The sequence below is a fragment of the Pelodiscus sinensis genome, chromosome 28 (assembly GCF_049634645.1).
Source record: "Pelodiscus sinensis isolate JC-2024 chromosome 28, ASM4963464v1, whole genome shotgun sequence".
Taxonomy (NCBI): domain Eukaryota; kingdom Metazoa; phylum Chordata; order Testudines; family Trionychidae; genus Pelodiscus; species Pelodiscus sinensis.
The window spans coordinates 2,616,198-2,630,163 of record NC_134738.1 but is presented as its reverse complement, the minus strand read 5'-3'; the positions used below and the strand labels follow the sequence as shown (position 1 = coordinate 2,630,163).

Below are 13,966 nucleotides of genomic sequence, written 5' to 3'. Positions count from 1 at the left end.
TGGATCCATAGAGCTGCATTCAGCTATTTTCACATTTCAGGAAAAGAGGTGAAGAAATTGGAGAAGGTCCAGAGAAGAGCAACAAAAATGATGAAAGGTCTAGAGACCATGAGCTAAGAGGGAAGACTGAAAGACTTGGGCTTGTTTAGTTTAGAAAAGAAAAGACAGAGGTTGAACATGGTAGCAGCTTTCAAGTATCTAAAAGGGTGTTATAAGGAAGAGGGAGCAAAATTGTTCTCCTTGGCCTCTGAGGATAGAACAAGCAGCAATGGGCTTAAACTGCAGCAAGGGAGGTTTAGGTTGGACATTAGGAAAAACTTCCTAACTGTCAGGGTGGTTAAACACTGGAATAAATTGCCTGAGGAGGTTGTGGAATCCCCATCTCTGGAGATAGTTAAGAGCAGGCTGGATAGACACCTGTCAGGAACGATCTAGATCAGGGCTACTCAACACGCGGGACGCCCGTTTGTTTGCAGCCGGCAATGCGGTTTGGGTTTATGCGAGGGGTCAACACATGGCCCACGGGTGGGAGCCAAAACAAACAAGTGGTCAATATAATGGTCGTCTGTTGATTATATTGATATGCGTTTTAGTAGTTAAACTCCTGGACGGTCATTGCTCATTAAAAGTGCTGTCATATGGGTGTAAATTGGGTAAACTATTGCATTGTATTAATATCAGCAGAATTGACTTAAATGGGGCCTGTGTGTTGTGTAGTCTGGCCTTAATCTTTGTATTCATGCCCATGAGTGTGAAAGAAGCTATCTGCATATATATTTACACAGGGATCGACAAATAATGCAATCTACTTGCCCGTGGCGGGTAGATTACAACCCGGAAGAGCTGGATTCGGGCGATCTGTGGCCCTCAGCATGTGCTGAGAGTATCATTATGGCCACTGGGGCTTCTGAAGTTGAGTTGCCCTGATCTAGATGGTGCTTGGTCCTGCCGTGAGGGCAGGGGACTAGACTCAAGGCTCCTTCCCATTCTAGTATTCTATGATCCCTAGTAATGTCCACACTGGTTATAGAAACCCTGTACAAAGTCCAATGTTATTGCCAGTATGTTATGAAGCCTCCATCACATTATCGAGAAAAAGGAAAATGAACATTTTAAATATATACGTATTTCACCTTTGGATAATGTTTGGACTTTTGGGGATAAGAAGGCTCAACAATTGATGAAAAAACAAGGGTGGAGAAAAGTCTCAGCTAGTTTTGGGGGCTACTTGGGAATGATTTTTGCAGTATTAAAGGACAGATGTACCTTCCACAACAGCCAAGTTGTGAGGTTTTTCCGTTTCCTGCAATTTGGTCTCCCCCCTCTTGATGGCATTCAGCTCGCAAAGAGCTTGATTTTTTTATTGTACACCTTAAGGGCCTGATGCAGCTAATATTTAAGTATGTGAGTTTTGTTCAAGTTCCATGCAATGATTCTCACGAGGAAAGAATTAAGCCCGTGCTTGTACGATTGGTTCCATCAATGCAGCTATTTGTAGGAGTAAAATCACTCAGACCCATAAGTGCTCACAGAACCAGCATCTCCCATGGAGTCAGTAACTGGGAGCGAAAGGAATGAAGAATCAACCTCATGTTAAAGGTTAAGAGGACACGGATTCAGGCAGCACTACCATTATGTGGCTCTTTTGTCTGGTTTGGGTTTCCCCAATTGAGCGGCAATGTTTCTCTGACTACATCAGTGTTTTGTAAATCATGGAATGATAGGAACTTCCTGCTAAGCACAACCACTTCCCATGTTGCATTATCTTTGCTATACAGGAAATACTGCAGGGCTGTTTATTTTAATGCAAAAGAATCTCAACACATGCTTGGCTTAAATTACTTTTGCATGCTGGCCCTCCAAAGGAGAGCAAGGCCCTTTGCCTCTTTCTAGGAATAATCACTTCATTTTTGTGCTGGTTTTCTCAGATCCGTGAACATGGCTGGAATTAAATTCAGAATAAACGTTTCTAGATCTACGGTATTTTCTCTTCTAGCATTCTTAGATTTGCTTGTGCATTTTAGAAGCACTGAGAGAATTTAATGTTAAAAACACATTCAAGGTCTTTTTTGTGCTGGTGGGACTGAAAGTTTGGTGTGTGTAAGACCAGACTAACACGACTACATCTCTGTTAAAAAGAGGTGAGTTTAAGTTGCAAAGTTTGGGTCTGGATCATTTCAGAACTGGGATTTTGGTTTGACCTGCTCCATTGACAACTTGACAAGCTATTGACGACACTCTGATCTGCGGCTAGCTATCAAATCCTCGGGAAGTTCAGGAAAAGTACCTGAATCGTCTTCTAGTACCAGAATCGTCTTCTCAAGTCCCGCAGGATGCTGGTCCATGTAGCTTTTCATTTTGAATCCCCATCTCAACTATAGTTAAAACGTAATTTTAAAAATAAAGGTTTTTTGGGGGGGTTTTTTTAAATGAAAGTTTCTCAAATTCTGAAGCACAAAATAATGCTCAGGGGACATCTGACGAAAAATACTGTGCAGACATTATGCAATTATCCAGCCCTCCTAAGAAGCTGGTAGGCGGATCACCTGACACACCATCATAGCCTGGAGCTATGAGGCAAGGCTGAAGGAATTGGGCTTGTTTAGTTTAGAAAAGAGAAGACAGACGCCACATGAGAGCTGTTTTCAGGTATCTAAAAGGGTGTCATGGAGCGGGGGGGGGGGGGGGGGGATTGTCCTCCTTGGCATCTAAGGATAGGACAAGAAGCAAGGGGCTTAAATTGTAGCAAGGGGGGGGTTAGGTTGGACATTAGGAAAATCTTCCTACCTGTCAGGGTGATTAAACACTGGAATAAATTGCCTAGGGAGGTTGTGGACGCTCCATCTCTGGAGATATTTAAGACCAGGTTAGATAGACATCTATGAGGGATGATATAGACCGTGCTTGGGCCTCCCAGAAGGCAGAGGACTGGACCTGATGATCTCTCAAGGTCCCTTCCAGTTCTAGTATTCTATGAAAATACAGTCACTTTGACAGGTGATGCAGCTACTGTTTAACGACACATGGTAACACTGTCCCAACTTAGGACAGGAAGTAAATTCATATTCATCACCTACCTAGCACTTCATATTAGCAATGCATGTAAATTTCAAGGGGCTTTGCAAAAATCAGTGTCTTTATCCCCATTTTACAGAGGGTGAAACCGAGGCACAGCGAGGTGCAAGTGACTTGCCATAGGCCACATCCTGAAGCAGTGGCACAGTAAGGATCAAAACCCATTGCCTGCCTTCCCCCTTCATAGGGACAGAAAGGAGAAAATGTTCCAGCTATTAAATTACGAAAAGTCACGAGCTGCTGCGTGACTGTACTTGAGGTGCGGACTGCTTCTATTGACCCTGATCCTGTAAAATGTTAAACAGTTCCCAGAAGACGCTGCTGGCTTTCGCCTCCGACTGAACTGCCCTGGGAGAGTGCAAGCACGTGGCAGAAATCAACCCCGTTGTGACCTTACAAGAGAAGTGGAGGCCGACACTCCTCCAGGATTCTGTTGCAGCAGAAGGGTGAGTCAGACAATTTCCTGTAGGGCCAGTTCCTCCCCACCCCCACCTCTCCAGTGTCTCATTTTACGGGACACAATGTGCAAACGGGACACCATGCGGGGTGGAGCGGAGGAACCGATTACTAAGAGAAGTCAGGCTGCAGCGCATCATCAGGGACCGACAGACTCAGTTTTGCCCATACCAAGTATTTTACAGGAAATCAGCTGCTGTACGGAGAAGTCTGAGTGCAACCCCCTGGAAAGCCCCCACTGCAGGGCAGGAAGTATTCAAAGCTTGTGGCTCTGAGCACACAAGCTGCTGTGTATTCCACTTAGCCGCTGCTGTGGCCACTGGACAAGAGAGAAGAGAGTTGAACTGTAATAAAACATCCTGTGATTTTTGCTACCTCATTCGCCCCTTTTCTTCCCTGCCCTCCCCTCCAAATCTTGTGAGCTCTTTGTGCCAGAAAGTGTCTTTTATGATGTGTTTGTACAGCACCTAGTACCAAGGGGCCTTGATCTGATTGATGCTCCAATACTATAAATGGGTATTAATAATAAAGCAGCTATGCCTAATATTTTCATCAGATCTCAAAGAGGACAACATCATTGTGTCCATTTTACAGACAGGGAAAACTGAGGCTCAGGAAGAGGAAATGATTTGCTCAAGGTCATCCAGGAGGCGGTAGAGCTGGGAACCTAGGTATTCCGAGTCACAGTGCAATGCTCTAGCCACTAGATGAACCAAGTACTAAATCAGCTGTCCTGTAGGTAGACATCTTATCCAGCCAGAAAACACAGGCAACGGGGAAGATGGACAACTTCCACTTTGCAGATTTCACTTGAAGAGACAGGCAGAGACACTGTACTGAAAGGGCAGCCTCATTAGGACAGTAAAATTGAATAACTTAAAACTTCTGTACCATCCCTAATTAGTACCTTTAGGAGGAAAAGAAAAACATTCCAGCCTAATTTTTTAGCCCTGAGTCACAAGCGTCAACGTGCAATTAGTACTTTCCCTAGCGTTATTGCTGCTACAAATGACAGCAATTTAGAGCACATGGTTCAAGCTATGTTAGTGAACAAAGCACCCAGCCTGGCCCTGGGAGGAATGTGCCACCTTCAAATGTTATTAGCCTTAAAACTTTTAAAGCACCTTTCATCTGTGGATCTCAAAGTGCTCTGCAAACATTCATTATGTTTACACAACCCCTCTGAGGTTTGACAAGCGTCATTTTGACCCACTTTATAACCGGGCAAACTGAAGGGCAAGAGACTTTGCCACTGAGTTGCCACAAAATAGTGTAAGTTCAGAACAGATCCCAGGAGTGCAAGCTCATGGACTCCAGCTGTAATCTAGAGATGACACTGCCTCTTGTGAAGGACTGAACAGGAATGGTTTCCATCTGCCACCGTGGGAGTGACAGGATCACTAGCCTGCTTGGATTTTTTTTTTTAAATATATTGATATTCTTCCCTGGTCAGTTCCATGAAGACGCAAGTTAACGAAGTGTCATTTCACTAGATCAGCAGGCCAAAGTTATTGCTGCTTCTTGCTTTACACCAGGGATTCTCCAACTGTGGGCTACAGAGGGCATTAGAAGCCATGATAAAAGACATTTGCATGTAATATGCATATGCATGTAATTGCAGCTGGATAATGTGAAGCTATGGAAAAGCTGGAGCACCTCTGCATTGTTGGGTTTTTGTTGTTGTTGTTGTTGTTGAGATAATAAGAAGATCTCTTAGTATTGGAAAAAGTTCAAAAATGGGCAACAAAAATTATTAGGGGTTTGGAATGGCTGCCATGTGAAGAGAAATGAAAAGACAGGAACTTTTCAGCTTAGAAAAGAGGAGACAAAGGGGGGATATAATAGAGGTCTGTAAAATCATGACTGGTACAGAGACAGGCTATGTCTATGCTGGTGCAATCTTGCTCCAGAGCTATGCAAATGAGGCTAAGCGTAGAATATCGCTGAGCCTCATTTGCATATCTAATGAGCCGCCGTTTTTGCAGAAGAGGCTCTTGCGCAAGAAGGAGCTGTCTACACGGCCCCTTCTTGCTCAAGAAAAACCCTCTTGCACAATGCTGTTATTCCTGAAAATAATCAGCGTAACAGCATTGCGCAAGAGGGTTTTTCTTGCGCAAGAAGGGGCAGTGTAGACAGCTCCTTCTTGCGCAAGAGCCTCTTCTGCAAAAACGGCGGCTCATTAGATATGCAAATGAGGCTCAGCGATATTCCACGCTTAGCCTCATTTGCATAGCTCTGGCACAAGATCGCGCCAGTGTAGACATAGCCACAGTGAATAAGGAAAAGTTATTTACTTGTTCCCATAACAGAAGAACTAGGGGCCATCTAGTGAAATGAATTCGTAGCGGGTTTAAAACAAACAAAAGGAAGATTTTCTTCACACAGTGCATAGCCAACCTGTGGAACTCCTTGCCAGAGGATGCTGTGAAGACCAGGATTTTAACAGGGGTCAAAAAAGAACTAGATACATTCACGGAGGACAGGTTCATCAATGGCTATTAGCCAGGATAGATAGGAATGGTGTCCGTAGCATGTTTGTCAGAGGCTGGGAATGGATGACAGAGAGGGATCACTTGATGATTCCCTGTTCTGTTGACTCCCTCGAGGATATCTGCCATTGGACACTGGCAGAAGACAGAATAGTGGGTTAGATGGACCTTTGGTCTGACCTAATATGGCCATTCTTATTTATAGTGCTCAACAGGCCCAGCTAACATTGGGGCCTCACCATGCTGTACACTATGCAGCTACGTCACAAGAGACAGTCAAACACAATCACGGTCTTGCTGGCAAAAAGAAACAGCACGTGCAGTGTTCAAAGTAGTCTGGCCATTAAGAAGAGATTTTAAAAAAATAAGATGGTTGAGAACTTATTTCATAAACAAGCCTGCAAGAACTCCAAGACAGGAAGCAGTTACCCAGGGAAAGACTGTGCAAACCTGTTTCCCCACACAGACCCACAGCCAGTGTGGCTGACCCTTCTGTGGAGTATTTCGGAGGGACAGTTATTGCTTGCAACCTTTCCCCACCTCCAAACAATAGCCTGTGAGTGGTTACAGAAAGAGGGAAGCAGGCCATGCTTACCACACCCCGTACCTGGTTTGGAACCAAGTGAAATACCTTCACAAAGAACTTAAAGCTAAGTTACCGATAAGGGCTGAGCAAACAGAACAGCAAGGAAGCTCAGAGTTTATGCCAACCCTTTTAGCCTATGGTGCATGTCTTATTATGCTTCATATATAATGGCATAATGGACTTTCGTGGGCAAAACCCACTTCTTCAGATGTCACCTGAAGAAGTGGGTTTTGCCCACAAAAGCTCATACCATCTACATCAGCGGTTCCCAAACTTTTCAGCATCACGCCCCCTTTTAGATTTGAGAAACCCTCACGCCCCCCCTCCCAAAAAAATAGCAGCAAAACTTGGGGTGGAACTGACGGGGGGTGTGGCTGGGTCGCCTCACGCCTCCCCTGGAATTTCTTCATGCCTCCCAGTTTGGGAACCTATGATCTACATGTTTTGTTAAGTCTTTACTAGACTGTTGTTGTTTAAGTTTTTCCTGTTACAGGGGTTTTGCCCACAAAAGCTCATGATACCATCTACATGTGTTGTTAGTCTTTAAGGTGCTACTAGACTTGTTTTTTAAGTTGTTCCTGTTACAGACTAACTCAGCTACCCTTCTGAAGCTTTTCATATATAATGGCAGCTGACTCCACTGACAAACAAGCCTTGTTATATCGAAATGCAATGGAACAAAACGGGACGCTTATACTATAGATTGTTACAATCAACTTCATTTCCCGTAGGTGTTTTTACTTCTTATTTAATGCACCCTCTACCTGAGAGGGAGGTCACAGACCTAGAAGTTCTTATCTTTATGTGTCTCTCGTCTCTCACTGTTGCTACAAACGAAATCTATGGTACTAAAATGAGGAAGTGATTTTTTTTCCTCTCTTTTTAAAAGGAAGCACTAACCGGAATTTAGAAATCCCGATCAGCAGCTTCAGATGAGTTACAGTGTAGCATGAGACAGTAGCCCTTAAAATTGAGCTGTAGTAAGTGCACGTACATTTAACAAACAGCTGGATCCTGCCTCTAAAATCTAATTTACGGACATTCACCAGACTAACTGGAGAATTCAGACTCCCTTTTTAGATACAGCTTTACCATCAGAGCACCACCCTCCCCCCCCCCCCCCAAAAAAAAACTAGTTAATTTTCAGCGACCAGCAGCTAGGTCTGTTCAAAGCAGGACAAATGCATTTAAATAAACAAATACTAACACATTTCAATATTAACAAAACATGTGGATGGTATCATGAGCTTTCGTGGTCACAACCACTTCTTCAGATGACCTTCTTCAGGAGAGGTTGTGCCCAGGAAATCTCATGATACCATCTCCATGTTTTGTTAGTCTTTAAAGTGCTACTTAATTATTTGTTGTTTTTTAAGTTTTTCCTGATACAGACTAACTCAGCTCCCTCTCTGAAACATTTCAATAGGTCCCCATTCTGAATCCATAATTACTTGTGCAACTTGTAACTCTACAATAATCAAGTGAGATCAAACATGTTGATTTGAATTTTCAATCCAGACAGAATGTATGGCTCGCATGTTTTTGTATTTTAAAGCAATGCTGATATATTTACCCACTCACTTTCCAGACAAAGCGGTACCCAGAGTTCAAGTTTTTGTTTTCCCATTAGCATCGAAAAACATGCTGTGATGGACATTGTGCAACACAGATGTGTGGGGACTGATACTGGGTTCAAAGCTCTCACTCACAACATAATTCACTGCCCCCCCCACCTCATCAGAAAGCCATTTGCTTTGCAAGCCCTCAGTGATCTCTAGCCTATCCTCCTCCACCAAGCTTGCTTACCCAAAAGGGACAGCTCTGACATTCAGCATCTATCCACACTGTGTCACCATTCTGCTAATGCAGACAGTGTCCCCGGTTAACCTCTTCTGTCCCACAAGACAACGGGGAAGGGAAAGCGTTGAACTGCAAGGTTTCAGAGACACATGGCACCACTTTGGGCTGGCAGGGAGAAATCCTCCAGGAAGGCTTCACAGAAATCGAAGCATTCCAGGCTGACATGCCCTAAAATAACCCTCACTCTTATAAACAGAGATGAGCCTAAAGCAAAACTGACACGCGCAGGGAACAATACTGGAATCAAACTCGGGTTTCTATTTCTGGGCCGCTGGAACAATTTTTATGGTAGGGGCGCTGTGAGCCCTTGAATCAAACTATAAATCCTGCATATAAGGGCACCTTCTGTACCGCTACTGCCAGCCTCATGGGCAGGGGTGGGTGTGTGAGTGTGAGTGTGAGTGTGAGTGTGAGTGTGAGGGAGCACAGAGGAGAGAATAACCACGTGGAAAGCCCTGGAAATCTGCTGCACACCATGTCTGCAGATCAGATGTGGGTACACATTTTGGGCCCAGGCAGGGCTGGAAGCATGTGGTTCAAGCCAGACTTGGGGATCAGGAAATCTGGATTCACCTGAGCTGTCTGCATTGGACTTCCTATTGGACCCCCCCCCCCCAGGAGGCTGAACTATAAGAGCCTTGGATGGAACAAGCCACAGGCAGGTTATTATATAGAACAGGCCACAGCAAACTTTGGGAAACTTTAACAGAAACCGTTTTGTTGGCTGGCAGGAAAGCGCCCCCCACCCTCTTGAAAGGAGGAGATTCCGCAGGCTCTGAAAGAGTCTGGCGGGCAGGGTCACCGTCCCTGGGATACCCAGCAGCAGGAGGGATCTGCATTCCCAAACGGCCATGAAATTCCCATCCATCCTGCTGGGCCCCTCCCGCCAGACACTTTCCAGCCGCATCCGTCCCGAGCGCAGCCCTGTCGAAACGAAACCCCCGGGAGAGGGAATCGCCCTCAGAATCAGCGTGTGTCCCCCGAATGGGTCACACACGCCCCGGATCCGCAGCCGCTTCACCCCCGGAGCGGGGGACCCTCGCCATGAAATCCAGCCCTCCCCTTCTTCCGAGCAAACCCCCAGCCCCTCCCCTTCTTCCGAGCAAACCCCCCAGCCCCTCCCCTTCTTCCGAGCAAACCCCCCAGCCCCTGGGGCCGGGCCCCCCAGCCTCTGGAGGGGCCCCCATCCCGCACACTGCCGGCAATGGCAGCCCGGCCCCCGCGGGACTGGGGCACACCCCCTCCCCGCCCCCGGAGCCGAGGCGGACGTGATGAACGCTCGGAGTTCCCCGAACCCGGACCTCCCAGTTCCCCGCGCTGCCCCGTCCGGCTCCGGGCTCCAGCCCCCTGGCACGTGGGGGGGGGGGGGGGGGGTTGAGAGAAGCGCGCTTCGGACTCCCACTAATCCCCCCCCCCCAGTACACAGGAACGCCCAGCCCAGGTCCGCGATCCAGCCGGACCAAGGGGGCAGCTGTGCACGCACACGGGGCTGCCGCGGGAGGGGGGCGATTATTGGAGCCCCCCCAGCAGCCAGACATCGCTCGCTCCAGCCCAGAGCGCCGGCTCAGGCACAGCCCGACCCTCCCCCGCTCCAGCCTGTAAAACCCGCCTCGATCTCTCCCCCAGCCCGGGTCCCGCTCCAAGCCTGGCCGGCCCCCCACGGGCGAGGTCTGGGAGGGGCGCACGAGTATCGATTAGCGCGGGGGGGGGGGGGCGCCCACCTTCTGGCCCTGGTCATGGCTGAGCTCGGTGAAGAAGTAGGCGAGCAGGTGGGACGCGATCATCTTCCGCGGCGGGGAGCCGAGCCCGGGCGCGATCTGCCGGCCCGGCGGCGCAGGAGGCAACGTGCAGCAGCCGGCGCGGGAGCGACTTTCCGCTGCAACAATGTGGCTCATTCAAGAGATTCCCCCGACAAGAGTGACGTGCCCGCCGGCCGCCTCCCATTGGCTGGAGCTCGAAGGTGTGCGTTCCGCGCGGGGCGGGGCCTACGCTGCTGTCTGTCGGTCAGAGCGAGCCGCGTGTCCGGCCGCCCAGCGTGGGGTAGACGTGGCTGGCTGCGCTCCATATGCGTCCCGTGCGCGGGCCGGTCGGTCTGTCTGTCTGCATGCAGGGCTGTCTGTCTATTGGACTCTGAGTGCAAAGCTGGGGGGTCTGTCCACCCAGCATGTGTCTAAGCACAGGGCTGCATGTCCGTCTGTGCATGGCTCTGCCTGCAGGGAATGTGTGTATGCATGGATCTGTCTGAGCACAGATGTGTCTGTGCATGCTTTGCATGTGGCTGGCAGTAGTCCATCTGTCTGAGGGCAGATCCACATCTCAGCTGCACATGATTATGCATGGGTCTGTTGGCGCCCAGAGCTGTGTCTCTGCCCTGCATGTTACAGGGACAAGGTGGGGGAGGTAATCTCTTTGGGTACGTCTAGACTACAGGGTTTTGTCGACAAAGAGCGTCTAGACTACATCCAGTTCTGTCGACAAAGCAAGCCGCTTTGTTGACATAACAGTGTGGACGCAAAGGTCAGCGTAGATGCAATAATGCCTTCTAGTGATAGAACTCTGTCAACAAAAGGCGTTATTCCTCGTAGAATGAGGTTTACACACGTTGACAAAACTACTGAGTTTTGTCGACGTTATGTCGACATAACTCAAAGGCAGTCTGGACGCAGGTACAGTTTTGTAGACAAAAGTCCACTTTTGTCGACAAAACCCTGTAGTCTAGACACACCCTTTTATTGGACCCTACGTCTGTGCAGAGGGCTTTGTGTCTGACTCACTCATGGACGCATGCAGCCCATCTGTCTTGGCACAGACCCGTGTGTCTGGCTGCAGGGTCAGCTTGAACTCTACACACCACTATATAGCAATTGGTGGGTTTCTGCTACACCTAGCTTCCCCGATCCAGCAACCACCCCAGAAAACCCAAGATAGCTGTTCTGTGCCACGTAACCCACTTAAAACTTTCTTCACCCAACAGGGACACCTCACCAGAGAAGTCCTTGTGAAACAGGACTCCCAAATACAGCCAGACAAGCTGTTTCAGTACGGAAATAAAGAGCCCTCCAACCGCACATCCCTAGTTGACACGTGCCAACCAACACTGGAACCCCTCTGGGGTATCATCACTCACTGCCTACAGTTGATGGAAACCACATCCTTACCTGAACAAAATCTTTTCTGACCCCTCCCCCCTTTTCTGGACTTCTAACAACCCCCCTGCCTCTCCAAAGTCATTAGCAGAAGCCAACTCCCCACAGACCAGGAAACACCAACTCAAAGGGGCACCAGCCCATGTCAGAACAGATGCCAAACCTGCAGCCACATCTCCACTGATGATCAACACCCTCCTCAACACCCCTTTCAAGATAGTGTCACCCAGTGCTAAATAATCCAATTCATAACTGTGGGTGAAACCTGTCAATCGCTGGGCTCTCTGATCAAAGACACCACCACCCTGTCACCTGTGGGTGAGCCCTTGTCCCAAAACTATCACTCTGTTCCGACCCCTCCCAGGAACCCTGCACAGGGCCTTCGAAAGAGGTGCCTGAGAATTTACATGTATAACTTTGCTAGGCGCTAACATGAATGGACAGAGGCAGACACTGGATTTATGGCTCATTGCAACAATCACTACCCCTTCCAAGGGCCCCACACCCTCCCTAGGAGAGGTGTTAATGGGCCACTTCACTTGGAATGGTCCCTGGAAAAATGTGCTATTCATGCTAAACAATCTGTTCTCTCTCCCATTTAGCTGTGACCCTCCAACCTTGCCTGGGTGCACCTCCACCCCTGTGGTGTGTGTTAGTGAAGACAGGCCTACGCGAAGGGGACACCTCCCATCCCCACAGTTAATCCCTCTTCCAAAAGCTCTCTCCCGGGCATAGGTGGGTGTAGTTATGTCTATCAGGGGTGTGGATTCACAGCCCTGAGTACTGTAGCTATATTTCTCTAGCCTCAGATGACATTTACTAAGAATGTTAGGGGGGGGGGGGAGATATGCATCTTTTGTATCTGTGTGATATATCTGTATCTGAGCATGAGGAGGGGGGTGAAGGGGAGCTATGCAGGACATACAGCGCCCTGGGCCTTAGATTGACAAGACGAGGCCTAGGAAAAGATTCCACTTCACCCACGTAGGCTCTCTAATATCCTGCAACCAACACGGCTACAACGACACTGAATGAGCACAGCACCGTGTGTCAGTCCGCATGGCTCTATCTGGCTGAGCATAGGGCCGTAGGTCCGGGCTGCAGCCGTAGAGGCACCGGTCCATCTGAGCACAGGGCTGTTTGTGTTGCGTGGGTCGGCTGTGTGTGGGTGGCTGGCTGGGCCCAGGTCGTCTGTCTGCATATCACTCACCGCACTGAGCCCTCAGCCAACCCGCCTGTAGCTAGGAAGGCGTGTGTCGGTCGGCCTGGGTGTCTGCATTTGGGACGCCCCCAGCATGGTTACTCAAGGGGAGGGGAAGGAGAAAGGGGCTCCATGCTACAGCGAAGCAGGGTGACTGCTACAATGCAACACCCCTTCCCCTCCCATGTCTTGTGCAACACAGGAACACAGGGGGCTGCAAGTTCTCCAGGGAGCAGCATATCTTACATTCCTCTCCTGTTAATTCGACAGGAGTCAGCCTCCACTCCCACTATTGTTTAGCAGCTTCTTTGCTTCACTCCTGGAGATGCATGTGCCTGCCAGGGCTTACCTCACCGTTGTGGAGGCCTGCGCTGATCCCTTCTGCAGCTGCCAGCCTTTCAAACTACGAACAGCTGCCTTGTCCCGCACTGGCTCCGGGAGGGGACAGCACGCCGTTTAATTTCAAACCCTTCTACCCCCGTGAAACGAGACAGGATTTCAAAGGCAGCATGGGGCTTGCCCAGTGCAGCCAGCAAAGCCTTTCCTCAGCCAGAGTCCATCCTTTTTTTTGGGGGGGGGGGGGGGGTTTGTGGATGAACTAGGCCTCGACTGACCTTATTTCATCATGCAGAAGTGGGCGTGTGGCTCTAAAGCTTGGAAGAATTGCGTCAAAAGATGATTCCATGTAATCTTTTCAGCGTGACTCCATTTCATTCCTCTCTCCCCCTCCAGCTTTTGCTAAGTACCCAACTTCTGTGCAGTTAGGGCAAAATTAAAACAGCCCAGGATAAAAATAACTCAGCACATCTGTCCCTTTTCTGCCTATGCTGGGCTTTGACTCAAAGGGAACACGTGTTTCTGGAGGCGAGAACGAGAGCCTTAAAGCAAGGACTCCTCTTTGAGATCTTATTCTTGCCTTGGCCAACTTTTCTGTGCCTCAGTTTCACCATTTGTGAATCAAGATATTCACGTCTGCGATGGAGTGAATAGGGCACTAGACAGGAAAGCAGTATGACTGGATTCTATACCCACCTCTGCCACTGACCTACTATATACACCCTTAGGTAAATCCCCTTGCCCTTTCTGTTGCTCCTCCCACTGTGTGTTTATCTTATGTATTTAGACTGCAATACTCAGAGCATGGATTGTCTCT

General features: G+C 48.6%; 1 protein-coding gene and 1 long non-coding RNA gene across 2 annotated transcripts in view; one reads left to right on the top strand and one right to left on the bottom strand.

Moving 5' to 3' along the window:
• Positions 1 to 10,394, bottom strand: part of LOC102447192 (hexokinase-2) — a 62,783-nt gene extending 52,389 nt beyond the window's left edge. The window contains exon 1 of the mRNA XM_075911086.1: positions 10,188 to 10,394. Within this exon, the coding sequence (XP_075767201.1) occupies positions 10,188 to 10,361 (174 nt within the window). The 5' untranslated portion in view covers positions 10,362 to 10,394. The remainder of the gene's footprint in view (positions 1 to 10,187) is intronic.
• LOC142820943 (uncharacterized) lies at positions 2,611 to 3,933 on the top strand. Its single transcript, XR_012897961.1, has 3 exons — positions 2,611 to 2,649; positions 3,155 to 3,521; positions 3,717 to 3,933. It is a non-coding gene; the product is annotated as an uncharacterized LOC142820943 (long non-coding RNA).
• Positions 10,395 to 13,966: the final 3,572 nt, after the last annotated feature.